The sequence below is a fragment of the Macrobrachium nipponense genome, chromosome 11 (genome assembly GCF_015104395.2).
Source record: "Macrobrachium nipponense isolate FS-2020 chromosome 11, ASM1510439v2, whole genome shotgun sequence".
Lineage (NCBI taxonomy): Eukaryota > Metazoa > Arthropoda > Malacostraca > Decapoda > Palaemonidae > Macrobrachium > Macrobrachium nipponense.
The window spans coordinates 46,010,329-46,029,587 of NC_061087.1; the positions used below are offsets into that span (position 1 = coordinate 46,010,329).

General features: G+C 36.7%; 1 protein-coding gene across 2 annotated transcripts in view; it reads left to right on the forward strand.

Annotated features, from left to right (window-relative positions):
• Positions 1-19,022, forward strand: part of LOC135205698 (uncharacterized) — a 177,765-nt gene extending 158,743 nt beyond the window's left edge. For both annotated transcript variants that reach the window (XM_064236636.1, XM_064236625.1), the window contains 5 exons: positions 3,495-3,788; positions 3,989-11,685; positions 13,056-13,230; positions 17,520-17,644; positions 17,989-19,022. In XM_064236636.1, the coding sequence (XP_064092706.1) occupies positions 3,495-3,788; positions 3,989-11,685; positions 13,056-13,230; positions 17,520-17,644; positions 17,989-18,116 (8,419 nt within the window). In that variant the 3' untranslated portion in view covers positions 18,117-19,022. The remainder of the gene's footprint in view (positions 1-3,494; positions 3,789-3,988; positions 11,686-13,055; positions 13,231-17,519; positions 17,645-17,988) is intronic.
• The last annotated feature ends 237 nt before the right edge of the window (positions 19,023-19,259 follow it).

Below are 19,259 nucleotides of genomic sequence, written 5' to 3' on the forward strand. Positions count from 1 at the left end.
TGTGAGAGGGCAAGTTCTTCGCGGATCGCTCCTTGAGAATGCTCTATGGTATCAGATCTTTGCATTTCGTATATGCAACGTTGATTTCCTCATCGGAGAAGGCATCACTGACAGATTGTATAGCGGACTCGACGTCGGAACGGTTCGATTGGTATTGTATAAAGTAAAGACAATTGTTCGCGAGTACGGAACTTGTGTGTGGGGCACAGGCACCGGTAGGTGCCAGGGTCACTTGCGCAAAGGTTGGAGGTTGGTCGGATGACATTTTTGTGGTAAGGGAAGGGTCAAGCACTAACACATACACTGCATTCTTTTAACCATTTCCCAGGACCAATAGGCCTCGAGTAGCTGTGATTTGAAAGATTTCTAAGGCACTGATTGGAGCAGAAAGAATATTAGTATATCTGCAATTGCACAACACTCTCCGGCTTACACGCCGGGTATTACGTGGAGACTCTATTAACACATTGCTTTCTATAAGAGGTATAATCACCAAGGGCGAAAAACCCTTCTTTTCTGTGAAGAAACGCGAGAGAGACATCCAACACGCCCGCACCCCACACACACAGATCTCAGGAGCAACGACATGCACTGGGTCTTGGTTTCGTTGTAAAGGATATCAAGTTCCTCTGCATATTGGTATATTGAGTCGCTGGAAACCTTCACTGAAGAGGAAATCAGGACCACAACGTAACAAACGTTGTTCATTGTTGTTTCGTTGATTGTGCATCTGATTGGGAGTGAGTTCAGTTTACCATCAGGGCATCTGTGCACGTATTAAACAGGTGTGGAGAGAGAGCATTGCCGAAGCCAGCTTAGGGAGCCGGAGGTGCACGACAATACGTTACCCCATTTGACACAGAATTGCTGTGTGGAGAACCAGCAATATAAAATGCCACTTAAATATAGAAGTGTGCCTCTTTTTTGCAGCTTCAGGGAGACTTTCAGGTAGTTTACTCTGTCAAATGCTTTTTTCACATCTATGAAACATAGCAAAACAGGAGAGGCTGATGACAGGTAAAAGTTCAGCAATTCTTTCAGGATGTAGATGAAGGTGTCGATTGAGTGGTTTGCTTTTAGAACTGGTTGTCAGTGGTGTGTAGAAAGGGGGGGAAGTCTCACTTGAGGAACCGACTCAACTAAATTCGACCAGTCGTGGTGATTGCATTCAGGCGATAATCGCCAGGATCAGCTGCATTCTTTAGCTTATTTTTGATTAGTGGTATTAAGTGAATTAGGAGTAAGGAGTCTGGAAGAAACTGGTGAATTATGCACTCATTGAATAGGGTAGCTAGCAAAATGTAGGTCATCGGATGGCAGAATTTATTATTAGATAGGTTGTTTATGACATCTCTGATGTTACCTGGCGCAATACGATCTGCGAAATTAAATTGAATGTTATTAGTAAGGTTATCTGCCTCCCTTCGTGTGTCTTGCTCGTTTATACAATTCAGGATATTTAAGAAATTCACAGTTTCGTGAAAACAAATTGTTAAAAAATATCCACAATTATATATTAAAATATTTTTCTATGTAAGAATATAAAACAAAAACTTTCGAACACCTGAAAGGTGTTCCTCATCAGTGTAACATTACAATGTAATGAAGAGGTAACTATCCTCTTCATTACATTTTAACGTTACACTGATGAGGGACACCGTTCAGGTGTTCGAAAGTCTTTGTTCTATATTTTTACATAGAAATATATTTTAATATGTAATTGTGGATATTTTTTAACATTCAGGATATTATTGAAGTGATCGCCCCACATACTTGCGATAGCCTCGTCACCAACTGCTTCTCCTACTCTCTGTGATAGCTTTCTAATTTTGGGATTTAAGGATTGAATGTCTTTCCAAAGAGAAGGATAATCACCAGATTCTAAATTTCTAGATATTGCATCGGCTCTTAGTTGCTTTTCATTTAATCTGCAGTGCTTAAAAGCAATTTGAACTGCGCTATCGCCTGTCTCATTACCAAGTCAGTGTCCTTCCCTCGAGTTACCATTTTGCCTCCACAGCAAAAACATTTCTCGTGAATATGAATACAGATCTTTAACCAAGTCATTCCAGCCAGGTATATTACGAGAATTACCCTGACGAAATCTAAAGGTAGCCCTACCGGAGGCAAGCATAGCGGAAATTATGTTCGAATAGAATTCTTTCAGATCTCTCCTGTGGTGGTCATTCCTACATTTTGTGTTAGTACAAGTAAGGCGTCTGCCGGTTGAACTGTTGACCGCAACCTGCTTTCTGGTTTTCTGTTGATTTTTAAAATCCCAGTTAACGGCTGGAGGGCGATCGGTAGGGGGCTCACGAGATGGGTACTGAATGAACCTATAAAGGATGTGTTCGTAACCCGTTGAAGATTGTCTTTTGTTTTGAACGGTGAGTGACAGAACCATCTAGTTTAAGCAAAATCGGAACTGAAGAGTGTGCACCAACAAGTACAGATTTGAGAGTAGCCCACCAGAAAGGATTTCAATTAAATTCAAAGTGTATTCATTTCCAACAAAAAAAAAATAAACTGTTTGAGATACAGCTCGTAGTTTGGTCTATTTATTCCTTTTCAAAATAGATTCATTCCTTCTGAAATAATGACTCCTGTTTTTCCAGGTTTTATACAATGCATCAACAAACGAGAACGAAATCACCTATTCAATTATCGTTTGAAAAAAAAAATGGCCTCACCTTATACAACTGCGACCTTTTCAGAAGTGAAAAGTCACACAAAATTAGTTTCCAGTGTTTGAGATTTATTATATTATTATATGTTTATTATCATATGTTCATTACACGGGACAGCTTGCTTTGTTTGATATATTAAAGAAACTTAAGTAAAATCAGGAGCCTCTGTCCAGGAACCCACAGTACTAGCTATAATTCTGGGGAAATTGGTGATACCACATTCAAAAAATTATCAGAATTATGAGTGGCCTCACTTTGAATTTGCTCAATGTCAGATTCAGAAGTAAAGACAGATGTATTCTGTGGTTGAAAATTACTTCTTATTTAGACTTTTGGAACTTTAAGAACCATGTTCTGAGACAACTTTAAGAAAGTTTTTTGAAAAAATGGGTGTTGTTACATCAAAATAGAAAAGCATCTAAAAATCAATTCCTAATGCAAAAGTATCGTTATTACCAAAATTTTTTAAATTGCATTACATTTACCTTTACTTGTCTATACAATATTCCTCTCTTTGGCTGTACGTGGTGTCAAAAAGTGTAGAATACAAATCCTCCCCTTATCAATCTCTTTATTAGCAACTACCTTTCAATAGTCTATTTAGTGATCTTGTAGTTTTCAGAATCGCATGGATTCTAAAGACAGTAATATCATTTCCTCTTCGCACACAACCCCAATTCACCTCCCTTCCTCAAAAACTTGAAAATTATGATACAGTTTCCTTCAGTACACATATATGAATCGGAGAGCAGGAAAGTAATTCATATTTACCAAAATGATGACAGTCAATACCGTTTGTTTCATCAGGGCGAGAGACCGTCAGCTGAAGAGATCAGAACTAGAGGAACGTCGACGAAGAGAACACATCTTGGCAGAGCGCAAAAGAGAAAAGGATGCGTTGATGAGACGATTTCTTCGAGAACCTTTAGAACAGTGTCGAATTCGAGCGGCGAAGGAAAATTCAAAGAAAAAAAATGATGATATGAATGACGAAGAAATTGCGATAGAAACAGAAAGCTTAGTGAGACCGAGTCAGTCTGCCCCTGACCTTGATGAAGCACTTAGAATAGTAAGAGGAGAGGATAAGGCACTTGATGCTAGGTAACACTTATTTCTTGTGAATTTGAACATAAAAACAAAATCATTAATATGACATCAAAACAAATAGCAAACATATTTTCTTCACATCTGTAGATAAATTTTGTTCAGCATTTGATCAGAAGTATGGAGTGCCTCCTGGAATTTTCAGGAAAAACTTAACGGACATGTCTTTGCAATAATTTACTCTCTTCTTTTTCCAGAGCACACGCCTTTTTGAGTCCAAATAGAAGACGTCGTTATTGCTCAGAAGAAAAAAGCCAGCTCCTTAAAGAAGAAAAAATATGTGACCGATTCTTGCGCACTCACAATCCCAGAATACCTCCTCATCAACCTCCTATCGTTCCTTTTGCAGGGCAAACAAAACGACGTGTTCCTGGACCACCAACTAGGCCCTTTCCCCCAGGTTCATCTGATGATATAATCAGGGAAAATCAAAAACCTTATCCCACGCTACCACCGGAGGAGCTCATAAGTAAAACTCGACCAAAAAGGAGTAGCAGTATTGGAGAAAACAGCCTAAAGATGGGGACGACAAAAGTTTTGAATGATACTTTTGGTGATATTTCTGGCATAGGGGAAATCGATTCCATTCTTGCTGATTACAAACCGCCATTGGAGAGTCATATCATGGTTCTTCCAAAGCCGAAGTTAGAACGGCGAAGTTCAATGCCTGATCTGAGAGATTTTCGTTTTGTGAGTTCTGCTGTTGTATATGAAACAATTGCTGCCCTGAGTAATTTAGGAGATGCAAGGGGTTTAATGGTGCTCCCATCTCATGATCTCGCTAATTCTGTTGATTTGAATAACACTTCTGCACCAGAAATCGTCTCCAGTAAATCGCAGTCAAACGAGTTTTTTCACAAGAATTCACAGAAATGGGTAAAAAAAATGACAAAGTACATAAAAGAGGAAACACAGGCAGTGTTATCACATAGTCCTCTAATTGGTAGTCTGTCACCAACTATAAACCAAATAGGTCTCCAAAAAGGACGAAAAGCACAAAGGAAAGAGTGGATTGCAAAACATTCATCTTTAAAAAACCTCCAAAAAACAATCCTTCCAACTTTCTCAGAGACAGCTTCTCAGACCGAAAACATGCGTCCAATGTCAGCAGTTTTACATCGACGAAATTCACTAGGTAGTGAAGGAGCTGATTCCGTTTATTATGACAGCCTTGAAGAAGATGAAAGTAGGGCCAGCAAACAGAGCTCAACTACCCAAGCATTTTATGTACCAATGAAAAATGATATCCCAGCAAATAAAGTCTTAGTGCCAACCTTACCTGCAAGACTTACAGCTCGTCTTGAAAAAAGGCGGACAGTCCCTAATAAACGGCCATTTCCGAATACTGTACCACAAGATGACCTCTTGCTGATTGGCAAGCATGTTGAGGTTCTTAGTGATGAAGCTCTACTAACACATCTAACAGCAACTGAAGTTGGTCATTTTTCAGACGCCATTTCAAATGAAAATGCAAATGTATCTAGTGATTCAGATATTTTAGACAGTCCTAAAGTCAAAGAAACTATTTGCAATGGAAATATATCCCCACAAATATCAGATCAAAGCGCAGAATTATCTCAGTCTGATATCATACAGATTACAAGCACAGATATGACTCAAAAAGGATCACTGAATTCATTGCCAAATATAACTGATACTATATCTAACTCCTTTGAAAACAGAAGTGAAATGTCATTTGAAAAATCAGATCCTCTTCCAGAACCAAGCTCTGCTCAGTATTCTGATACATACACACAAATCACTGATCAGTCATCCTATGCACCTGATAAAGAAGCTTCAAAATCAAATGCAACTGAAGAAAACTGTCCCTATAATGAAAATAGTGTCAGTGAAATAGACAATGAAGACAGTATCAGAAATAAAAGAGTGGGTTTTCCAGCAATGGCGAATGAAATATCACCAATCACAAGTGATGATAACGAAGATAAAGATGAAGGTACAAATGAACTTGACGCTGGTGCAGAGACCCAAGCAGAGGAAACTCAAGAAAATAGATATGAGAATCGTCCAATTGATAACCAGAATGAAACCTATGATAATGCAACGTTATTGCAGCATTCTGTAGAAGAGGAAATTCCTAAGTCTGAGAGTTCTGAGGAAAACTATAATACAGATTCTTTTCAGTCTGTTTCGTATTCTTATGAAAAAAGTGAAGAGGACATTTCTGAAGTTTTGGATAATGCAGAGAGTGACATCCAAAATAATGAAAGTAACAGTGAGGTAGAAGTACAAACAGCTACACCGGAACCAGCTAGTAACAACACAAGTGGGTCAAGTGCCGTACATGATGACGTAAGTGAAAGTGTTATATCTGGAAACAATAATCCCACCAAAGACTCACCCAGAGATATGAGTGATGAAATCTCAGAGGAAACGAGTAGTAATCCATCACAAGATCAACTGGAAATCATTGGATTTACCTCACATGGGAAAGAAACACTTTTAGAAAGTGGATTTATTGATTGTGATGATGCAAGTTTAACACCAGATCCACTGAATAATAACGGTGATAAGTCTGGATTATTCAGTACCAATGAGCCTGGCTCTGAAACTGAAATAGATAACAACAAAGCAATCTCCATGAATGCAGACAAAACCATGCTAGAAGTGGACCAGAAAATGGTTGCTGAGTGCGAGAATGAAACTTTCATAGAAGAATCTTGTGAGGTAAGAGACAAAGACGATAATTATGAATCAATAAGCAATAATTTGATGATAAATAATGCTATGGGTCAACATGTCCAGAGTGATGCAAATAATCCAGAAATATTATCCCAAGACAGCAAACAACTTACAAGTATGGAAGACATGATAACAGAGAGCTTACAGGATGGAGATTTTGGCATGAGCTTAAATGACGGTTTTTTTCTAAATGATGATGAATCAGCATCGCCCATATCAATAAATGAGGTAGATCAAGAAGAATTTAGTGATGGAAATGATTCTTCAGACCGAATCACAGTCATTCGTGTGCCATCTGGTGAAAGTAACTATGACAGTGGAGAAGGTACTCCTGACATAGACGCGGAATTTCCACTTCCAATTGAGGAAGATACCAATGAATATATCTCAGATTCTGTGAGTCCCAGCAACACAGTACCAGACAATGATTGTGAAACTGACTTGCTCCATGAAATCTTTAGCAGCAATACCTCGAATGAGGGGAAACAAACCCCAGTAGATGAAATTAGCTCAGGACTCTCCACTATTGAAGAGGATGACGAACTCATCGAGGCTCTGCCCATCAGGGAACAAGGGCAGGAAGATGTGTTAGCTATAGAGGAAACAGAAGTTACAGAAGAAATAGGTGAGGAGCCATTAAAGAATGATGACAACATTTTAACAGAAGATACTCAAGATGTTAGGAACGATTGTGTGGACAGAAATTCGATTTGTAGCATAGATGATCTAGATAACTTTGATAAAAATGTTAGCACTGATATAAATGAGGACGAGCTGGTGATGGATTCTGAGTCTGGAATAAATATAGAAAAGGAGAGCACTGTAGCTAATAAATCTGAGTCTGAAAAAGAAAATTTAGATATTGTAGAACAAGAAAATACAGCAGATATAGTTGAAAATGAGGGGAATCTGGATGGAGATGATGGGCCTGAAATCTTAAAAGAAAACCAGGACATTACCATTGGAGCAAATAATTCAAAAAACGAATGTTTGCAAGAGCATTATGATCCCCTGGAAGAAAAAAGGGAAATTGAGAGCGAAGATGCAGTCACTGAAGATTTTGGAAATACAGAGAATAATCAACAAGAAATATCTGGGGAAATATTAATAGAAACTGATAATGTCACAATGGAGGATATCCATTTAGCTCAAGAATCACACACAGATAAAGGAAATTTTGAGGTTGATCTGAAAGAACCAAATAATGACGATCAAACGGGAACATATGAGAGAAATTCAAGGGAGGTGGTTGAGAAAGAAGGAAAAGAGCCTATAGAAGAAATATTGGAAAGTAAAAATCATCAGGAATGCCAGTTTCAAAACACGTTTAATGAAAAGGAAGATGTAGAAGAAATGGACAAAACTTTAGAAGAGAGCAGTGACCCTTCAGATGGAAAAATTGGCAATGCAGTTAGTGAATGCCACGAAAAAGAGGTAATGGGAGATGATGAAATAACTGGCTTGGTTGCGGAGACTGATTACACTAATGAAAATGGTGCTGGAGGCGATATACAAGAAAGTAAGGGTGACAATGAAGAAGATGACGAAGCTGACACTGCAGAAGAAAATGAAACTGGAGAAGTAAATGAACACAAAGAAGTTTTTTCAAATAAAAATGACGAGGGAATGATAGAAGGTAAGTTAGATTTGAGCGATGAATATGAGACTGAAAGTATTAAAAACCTAGCTCTTATAAAGACAGAAGGCAACAAAAGTGACATACTAATAGAGAATGAAGATCAATATGACCTGAAAGTAGATATCATGGATGAAGTCATTGCTGCATCAGTAGAGAGTGAAGACAATGAAACAGACAAAGTAACAGAGAATGCAGACCAAAACGAATTGGAGGTAGATGCCATGGAAGAAGTGGTTGCTATGTCAAGGAGAAGTGAGGACTGGGAAATTGATAAAGTAATAGTGAATGTTGATGAATCTCATTTGGAGGTAAATCTGGAAGAAGCGGTTGCTGTGTCAGAAGAAGGCGAAGACACTGAAACTGAAAAAGTAACAGAGACTGAAGATCCAAATGAATTAGAGGAAGATCTCATGGAAAACGAAGATGCTATTTCTGGGGAATTTGAGGACAATAAAACCGATAAAGTAATAAATAATGATGATGAATATCAGCTGGAGGTAGATATGGAAGAAATGGTTGCTGCATCAGAAGGGGGAGACATTGAAACTATAAATGTAACAGAGAATAGAGATCAAAATGAATTAGAGGAAGATATCTTGGAAAACGCTGTTGCTATTTCTGGGGAATGCGAGGACAATGAAACTGATAAAGTAACGGTGATTGATGATGAATATCATTTGGAGGTAGATATGGAAGAAATGGTTGCTGCATCAGAAGGGGGAGACATTGAAACTATAAATGTAACAGAGAATAAAGATCAAAATGAATTAGAGGTAGATACCTTGGAAAACAAAGTTGCTATATCTGAGGAATGTGAGGAAAATGAAACTGATAACGTAATGGAAAACGATGATGAATATCAATTGAAGGTAAATCTGGAAGAGGTGGTTGCTACATCAGACGAAGGCGGAGACATTGAAACTAAAATAGTAGAAGAGAATGAAGATCAAAATGAATTAGAGGAAGATATCTTGGAAAACGCTGTTGCTATTTCTGAGGAATGTGAGGACAATGAAACTGATAAAGTAACGGCGATTGATGATGAATATCATTTGCAGGTAGATATGGAAGAAGTGACTGGTGCACCAGGAGGTGAAGACATTGAAACTATAAATGTAAAGGAGGATGAAACTCAAAATGAATTAGACGTAGATACCATAGACAACGTGGTCGCTATATCTGGGGAATGTGAGGAAAATGAAACTGATAAAATAATGGAAAATGATAATGAATATCAAATGATGGTAGATATGGAAGAAATGGCTGCTGTATCAGAAGAAGGTGAAGACAATGAAACTGATGAAGTAATAGAAAATGAAGAGCAATATGAGCCAGAGGAATCTCTCATAGAAGAAGCGGTTACCATATCTGAAGAACTTGAAGTAATGGCAACTGATGATGCACCTGAGGAGGCAAATGAAACTCAGAGAGAAGAAGAACAAGAAAGTAATTTGCTCAATGAAATGGCTACTGATGAAGTATATCTAAATGATCAAGAACTTGAAAGAAATGAAGAGGAAATGACAAAAGATGCAAATAATGGGGTCCATGATATAATGGAAACGCTTGAGGGGCCAGTGGACGAGGGAATATACACTGAATTAAAAGAGGAAGATAATGCATCTATAGACAATTCTATGGAAGGAATATCAGAGGAAAACGTAGAGACTGTGAAGGAAAATATTATGTCTGACAACATGGAGAAAACTAATGTTTGCATGAAAAGCGATAATGAAGAGACAGAAAGGAAGAGGGGCCAGTTAGTGGACGATATGGATACTCGTAGGCATGAAGATAATGAAGATAATCCAGCCTCAGGAACTGAGAATATGATAGAAGATGAAAGTATCATTGAGGAGGAACTTAACAGTATTGATGTAAGTGAAAATAATTTGATGGAGAATGAAGACATTTACAGTGAAGAAATTGGGACGCTGGTGTTTGGAGAAATGGAAGTTGGATTGATGAAAAACTCTGAGGAAAATTCACCTAATGTGGAGAATTTTAAAAATGAGGAATTTGGAGAAAATAAGGAAGTGCATGAAGGCATGATGGAAAGCATTTCAGAGAAGGAACCGCTTGTTATCGAAATGAGTGACCTAAATGGGGATATCTGTGACAATGGCGGTACATACGTATCAGATAATGAGACAAATGGCAGACCTGCTGTTAGTGAAAGTGAAGCCAGTGATTTGTCACTTTTCAGCGATGAAACTCAGGATATAACAGAACCTATTATTCGTCCTGAATATGAGGAGTCACTAGAATTCACAGAAGGATTGATTGAAAACGAAGTATTCATTGGAAACAAAACAATTAGACATTTTAATTCTAGCCAGATGATGGCTATACCCCATAATTTAGTTATTGCAGGCATTGAAGATGCCCCCATGCTTTTGTGTCAAGAATTTGATGATAGTTTTCAAAATAAAGTTCTGACAGGCAAAGATACACTTAAAAGAGCAGAGGATTCCACATCATCAAGCCATATTCAAAATAGCAATCAACCCCTTGACGAAGTCCATCTACCAGAGTCCCTGATGGAAGGTGAGGTGGCTTTTTCAGATGATGAATCACCAAGAGAAGGCAGTAACCCAGAGGGAGCAGCAGCAAACTCCCCATCCTCTGATTCAGGGGTTGTAGAAATGGCAGGAAAAACAACAAACTCTCCATTAGAGTGTTCAAGAGATAATGGAGACTTAAGAATTCAAAATGATCATGATTCTCATGTACAAGATTCTGTTAACAATGAAATAGCCCTTGAAGTTATGCAAGGGAAAAGGCTTTCGACCAAACAAGCTAAAGACAGAGCCAATCGCATTACAAGTGGACGCCGTCGACCAATATCTGCCAGTGGGAAGGATACAGAGGTTAAGGAACCGGTAATGATGAGAAGTTGGACAAGTCTTCAAGGTCAAGAAGTTGCTCTTAATAATAACACTGAAGGAAATAATAAAGGAACACAAAGCCAAGATGACGTCCATAATCCCTCTTCTCAGATTGAGAGTGATGCAACTTCAAGAAGTAAGTATCAGTTGGTGCAAGACTACTTAGATAACCTCCCTCATCACCCACCATGTAAAAATGAATCTCCATTATGTACAGCAGGCAGTCTTCCTGGATCGGTGAATGAAATGCAGACAGATAATAATAGTGATTTTGGATCATCAGAGACTGGTGAAGGCAGCTATTCTGAGCGTTTACTGAAAGCCCTTGAAGCAAGACGATTACGACGTCATAGGCCCCCTTCATCAAATATTGATCACGAAGAAGGACCCAAAAAATACAGACCCTCGTCTTTAAGTGCTTTAGATGCCTTTTTAGCCACTCTGTCAAGATATCGTGGAGGGTCTGAATGCGGTGATGACAACAGAGATGATTCACTTACACCTTCCTTAACTGGTGATGATGTTACAGTACAAGTCAGAGCAGGCCCACGTCACCATGATGTCAGGGTGAGCTCTAGACGCCAAGTTCGTCTTGTGGTGAATGTTAGCAACCCTGGAGCAACATCAGACTCTGGCTGTGTTCCTGACACATCCCGAACTGAACGTGAGTTATGAACTTATGCAATCATGTGCATTTGTCTCTCTTTCACCTGAGATCTAGTGAGATTCACTTTGTTCTGTTTCTGACGTATGAGAACCTTTTGAAGCATGGATAGAGGTGATGTTATAGCCTTTGGTTCTAGGCACTACACTGATGGAATATTACAAGTAGCTGCTTTGCAACAGGAATTGTCCATTTTCACCCTGCATTTTACAACTTTGTGTTACGATTATCGTTATTCCACTTTAGAGTAGCAAATTCTAATGAAATGTTCGTCTTTATAATGCATACTTTGTATTTACAATCACTTTCTTGTTTTTATTAGAAGTTTTGTAGTTAGATTACTTTGCTTTTTAGCGTTTGAGATGGTTCTTAATGCAAAATTATATTACATTGATTACTGTATGCAAAGCTCCTGATATTTCTAGGATACTTAGCAAAGATTATTGCAGAGCGAATCTGAGACATTTGCAAATTAGCCCAAACTCTCTTACCAAGCTGGTACCATATGTTGTTGGAATTAACTAGTACTTATTACTTTCACCGCTAACATACAAATATAGAGATAATTTTCTTAGCTATTGTCGTAGAATGCAAGGAGAATAGACAAGACATAGTAAACATTATCAACAATGATAATCCAAACATTATGGATATGATAATTTTTTTTTTATTGGAAGTGACAAACAGAAAAAATCTGACTGGCTAAGAAAGTAAGAGCCACAAATGCAATCATAAGGCGGGAAAGTAGAGGACAGACTGAGTTTGTGTTATTTTAGCAAAATGGTATGTGTAACCAGGTAAGCGGTAAGAGATGAATTTCACTCCGGAAGGACATGAAATTATTTTCGAGCGAAAATGACGAAGATGACGCAATTTTCTCGTATATCGCTCAAAAGGGTGCGCCGGTAACACTGGCAGCATCGTTTTATGATGATGCCTAAAATACCAACAATTTCTAGTTGTTGCATGCGCCTCATAAGAACTTTTCATTATTGTCTTTTTAGAAGATATATAATCGTCACGAGATCTGTTACGAAAATAAATTTCCAAAAAATCTCTGGAGAGTTGGGACAGGACGAGAGATCGTTGATGAAACTATTCTCTTGATAACATGTCCCTGCTACTACAAACTATTGCTTCAGAGTTTCTGTAGGTTGAACTTGAATCTTAACTGAAAGCAACACTTCCTAGGCCTCTTTTGCCATTCAGCACCATTTCCCATAATGAACATACGATGTAGTAGCTGTAGTCATTGATTTTGTGCATAATGGAATCATGAAGATTGCAATTGTGAAATTTAACAAAGGGTGAAATTTTCTTCTCCCCATTTAAGCAGTTGCTTTATGCCAATCAAGAGTCTTGTCCTGCAGGTTTAAGAAGGAAAGAAGCGCCAACGAGTGGAAAGTCCCCTTTGAGGCAGTGGAATCAGCATCACAAGGGGAGAGAGGATCGACCCTCCACGGCTAATAGGGACAAGACCGTCGATGCGGAGGTGGACCAATTACTCTCCGATGTCCGCGAATACTTGAACAAAAAGTTAAATCGGTAAGAACACTTTCCACACAAGCTTGAAATACAGTAAAATATTTCTTTAAAAAGATAATTGATCTACCTTACTATGTATTGTATCGTTTATTGGCTATATTAACATATTCAGGATCAAGTTTGTTAAATACTCGTAAAGAATATTACTTCACGTAACACCTTTTGCAAATTTACTTCTGAAATTACTAAGAACAAAGGCCAAGACCTCCCACTATTAATTGGTTACAAATTGCATAACCATATACTCCTTAAGTTTCATTATTAATTATACACCAGTTTTTCTCTCACTTTGATAACCAGAGAGTTCCACGATTCCACAGAGCGATAAATTTAGTTATGCATAAACTTCTAGAAAAAGTTGTTGAGGTTCATAACATTGGAATTTGTTTAATTTTCCACAAAATTGCATGTATACAAAATTAATGTTTGTTTTGAAAAATCACAATCAAGTAATGTTTTCAGTATTTTTATTTGTTTTAGATTGAAGCAAAGTTGAGAATAGATATGAGTGAGTGTGTGAAAGATTTAAGAAATGTTCTGTCATCCGCTTTAGACCCCAAGACATCATTTATGAGTAAGTAGATGAATGTCACATTAAAAATTATGGCTGCATTGTGTGAATTCCTCTTATACTATTGAGCATTCTCAAATTTTCCTATGACTCGCTTCCATTCTATAATGAACATTGCATATATATACTATATATATATATATATATATATATATATATATATATATATATATATTATATATATACACACATATATATATATGTGTGCGTGTGTGTATATGTGTGTAATGTTCACATATAACAGCAGCGAGTCATAGAAAAATTGAGAATACAATGCAGCCATCATATTTAATATATATATACATATATATACATACACACACACACACACACACACATATATATATATATATATATATATATATATTAATATATATATATATATATATATATATATATATATATAAAAGGGTTTTTTTGCCACGAAGGAAAAAAATGAAAAAGCGAGATAGCCGAGTACTTTCGGTCCTATTCGGACCCTTTACTGAGGCAAACTGATTTTACAAAGAACACCATGGTCAAAAGAGGCTTAATATACAAACTGACACTACCAGATTAGCCATAAGGGCGATTTTTCACTCTACAGAGAGGAGGAGTCCCCAGAGGCTAGCCACACCTTGAAGGATACCCGCAGTAAACAAGTGATTCTTCCAGAAAACAGTACATTTTGAAAACAACACGGGAGCATATACAATTTAATATCATGAATTTTTACACAAATTTTCCCAACAAAAATTATTATTGTATCATTGTATTAATTTGGGTGATACCACGGTAATTGCTAGATCTAATGATTATGTTTCAAGAAATTTACTGGAATCGGCAATTATACAAATCACTAATAAAAACATAGTCCCATGTTGGCCGAGTGGACTTCGCACTCGGCTGCTAATTCGGTGGTTCAAGTTCGATTCTCGGCCAGGCCAACGCGGAACCAGAGAAATTCATTTCTGGTGATAGAAATACCTTTCTCGATATAATGTGGTTCGGATTCCACAATAAGCTGTAGGTCCCGTTGCTAGGGAATCAATTGATTCCTAGTCACGTAAAAATATCTAATCCTTCGGGCCAGCCCTAGGAGAGCTGTTAATCAGCTCAGTGGTCTGGTAAAACTAAGATATACTTACTAATAAAAACAACCTATCTTAGTCTGGGAATGTACCATTTGTACCCATATATTTGTAAGATGTTTATGAAGGACCTCAAAATAAATGAACAACTAATAAATTATTTCTTTTTTCTTTCTCTCTCTCTCTCTCTCTCTCTCTCTCTCTCTCTCTCTCTCTGGTTCGATATTCTCTCTCCCTCTTTCTCTTGCTCGATATATATATATTTATATTTTCTTTCGTCTTTTCATTAATAATAATTTTTGTTGGGAAAATTTGTGTAAAAGTTCATGATATTAAATTGTATATGCTCCCGTGTTGTTTTCAAAATGTACTGTTTTCTGGAAGAATCTCTTGTTTACTGTGGGTATCCTTCAAGGTGTGGCTAGCCTCTGGGGACTCCTCCTCTCTGTAGAGTGAAAATCGCCCTTATGGCTAATCTGGTAGTGTCAGTTTGTATATTAAGCCTTCTTTTGACTATGGTGTTCTTTGTAAAATCAGTTTGCCTCAGTAAAGGGTCCGAATAGGACCGAAAGTACTCGGCTATCTCGCTTTTTCATTTTTTTCCTTCGTGGCAAAAAAACCTTTATTTATACATAGCATCATGTTTTATATACTTCGTGATCAAGTTATTCATATATATATACATATATATATATATATATATATATATATATATATATATATATATATATATATATGTGTGTGTGTGTGTGTGTGTGTGTATAATATATATATATATATATATATATATATATATATATATATATATATGTATATATATAAGCGAATGCCATAGGAAAAATAATAGGCAGAAATTCATAGTCGAGCGCTTTCGTCTTTTAATTAAACATTGTCGAGGCACAGATGAGACACCGCTGAAAAGAAAGTTACAAAGTAACAAAAAGATCAAGAATACCAGATGATTAATTGTCAAAAGGGTCAAAATCAAAGAGATAATCCAGGATAATCGGAGATCACAAAGTCACAAACTAAAACAGACTTAACCATAAGAGAAACGGAAGCTTAGCCATACAAAGTCCAAAAACATTTATACAACTGAATATATTAATTTTGTTGCTCATATTTATCTACAACTTTTTAAATTATGAAGGCGTCGAGTTTAAACAAACCAAGACTTAAATTTCGAACACTTCCATTATTTGATTTGATGAAACAAGATTCAATGATATTCCTTTTAACTGTGTCGCTACACGGCATTAAGATCTTGAATACTCCAGGTAATAGGATGATCTAAATCTCTCATAAGTACGAATAATGCATTCGATATTTGACCAATTATCACTCAATATTGGTGTTGTTTGATTCGTTGTGAAAGGGATTTTCCAGTTTGTTTAAACTCGACGCCTTCATAATTAAAAAAGTTGTAGATAAATATGAGCAACAAAATTAATATATTCAGTTGTATAAATGCTTTTGGACTTTGTATGGCTAAGCTTCCGTTTCTCTTATGGTTAAGTCTGTTTTAGTTTGTGACTTGTGATCTCCGAATATCATGGATTATCTCTTTGAATTTTACCTTTTTGACAATTAACCATCTGGTATTCTTGATCTTTTTGTTACTTTGTAACTTTCTTTTCAACTGTAACTTAGCTGTGCCTCGACAATGTCTTATTAAAGGACGAAAGCGCTCGGCTACGAATTTCTGCTTAGTGTTGTTCCCGTAGTATTCGCTTATATCATGAAGTCACGTGCATTTACTGTGATTTTCTAAGCTTACATACATACGTGTGTAAATATATATATATATATATATATATATATATATATATGTGTGTGTGTGTGTGTGTGTGTGTGTGTTGGTGTGTGCTATACATACATACATACATCATATATATATATATATATATATATATATATATATATATATCAAAGTGACAGAGACAGAGTGTATTATGTGTTGATGATTAGCTTCATGAGTATTTCATTGCAACTATAGACGTACTAAAGTAATGAGCTGGCAATGATTCTATCATTACCAAAATAAATTTGCATTCACAGTACATGCAATCTCTCTCTCTCTCTCTCTCTCTCTCTCTCTCTCTCTCTCTCTCTCTTCTTGCCAGAAAGAATATTATTACGAAATAAGAAATGTTCGAGATCTGATCACAGGCTGTTTATCTGGAGAGAAAAGTTGAGGTATATAAACTGTGCAAGTGACATCAGATATAAACAAGTAAATAATTCGCAAAAGTTTTGTGCAGTGTATAATGCTGTATGAAATTTTCAGCCACTGCCCATAAACGCTTAGCCGCAGTCCATGAAACTCAGCCACGGTCCGGTGGCGGTCTGTGTTGTTGGTACCTATAGCGCTGACAGAAGCATAGTTATGGTAAACTTTAACCTTCATTAAAATAAAAACTAGTGAGTCTCGAGAACTGCAATTTAGTATGTTTAATAACTGGAGGATGGATTATCCACATACCAAGTTGCAGCCCTCTAGCCTCATTAGTTTTTAATATTTGAGAAGGACGGAAAAAGTGTGGACGAACAGACAAAGGCATCTCAATAGTTTTACAGAAAACTAAAAACCATAAAATAAATCTAATCCTTATCTCTTTTTTTCTCTCTTTCTTTCTGATATTTCTTAGCGTGGGTAGGGAGAACCCGACAGCCGAGGCGCCCTCAGCAGAGATATTCGTGGAGGGAAGCAATATCGAAAAGTGTTTTAAGGAACGCCCATCCGTGGGAAGCAGGACCAGGCTTTATCCAAAACGTAAGTACACGTCAGGCTGTCGACTTCCAAGTAAATTCTCACTCTGCCATAATCATAAAAACATTGTTCTCTCTATAAAATAGAGAACATTTTTGCACCGATTCACCTTGAGTTAAGTCACTTTTATATATCAAAATTAGTTTAATCAATCAATCCTCTTATCAAGATTTTCAACGCTTGATTTCTTGTCACAGTTAAATTACCAAAAGAATATTGCACTCGAACATTGAGAGAGCCACTCATCAACATAAACAGAAGTGCTCACCATTGTTAGTGACAAAAGCCAGTATCTCCTCAGTTTTTCAGTACAATCAGTTTTACTCACTGTGGTGTTATCTTTACAGATCGTCCTAAACAAGAGGAACAGCAGTGGCGTCGGCCAACACAGCCTACAAATCCTATCCTCCGTGAGCAACAGAAAATACAGAATTCCATTAGTGCAATCAACAGTTTACTCAAGCAATTCTCTTGAGGAAATGAAAAAATAGAAACACTATGGATACAGATTTAGACAACATCCACCTTCTTCTATAATAATTTAGATTCAGGGTACTTAACTAGTTACATAATCTCGGAATTTAAAGTAATCATAATTGAATTATGAAATAAGTTGTTGGTATTTGGTAGGAATAGTATATAAACAGTGATCGTTTTACGCGAGCCTATGGCAGACCTTTTAACTTCCATGGCGTGAACACATGAACCTTGCGTGTCCTGCATAGTCAATAAATAGTGCTACATAGTCTCGTTTTGAATGAAATCAACAGCCCGTTTCATTTTGGCCACTTTCGAGAGATAGAGTAGGTTTTCCTCATATACTGTTTTCAAAGAGACTGAAAAAGAGTATTTCTAGTGTAAATAATGCCTTTATTACTTTGAACGACCAAGAGTCTTGTACTCCAAAAAGGACCAACCATGTTTATTCCCCCAACGCATTAATGAAAGAAGCATTTTCGTATGCTTTCACAGAGGGCTACTGCATCTGTTGTTGGACACATTTCTGGATTTATTCTTGCTACTTTTTCTCTGTATCGCTTAAAATCTAAGTCATCTTCAATATTCATATTTGCTCTAAGTTCAATATAATTTAAAGAGTTAGTGCAGAGTCTAGTCAGTTTTTTGCTGGATAAGCATAAAGGTTTTTGAGGACCAGGAATATTGTACCTTGTTGTTTCCAATAGTTTTTCGCCATCACTGTATAACTAAGAAGGATTCATAGGACCAGTAAATCCCTTTCTTCACCTTACATGTGATTTTTATCTAGAAGATTATTCTCTGAATGTACAAATCCTGTAACTTCACTCATGATTACAACATGAATTGACAGTATTGCATTTCATCATAGCATGCACACACACGCACACACACACACACACACACACACATATATTTATATATATATATATATATAATATATATATATATATACACATATATATACATACGTATAATATATATATATATATATATATATATATATCTATATACATGTATATATATACATATATACATGTATATATATACCCCACCCTTATCCTCAAACATGGAGGATAGCAACTGTATTCTAGCAGGCGAAATATATTATATACCTGTCGAATTCATGTTCTGTACTTTG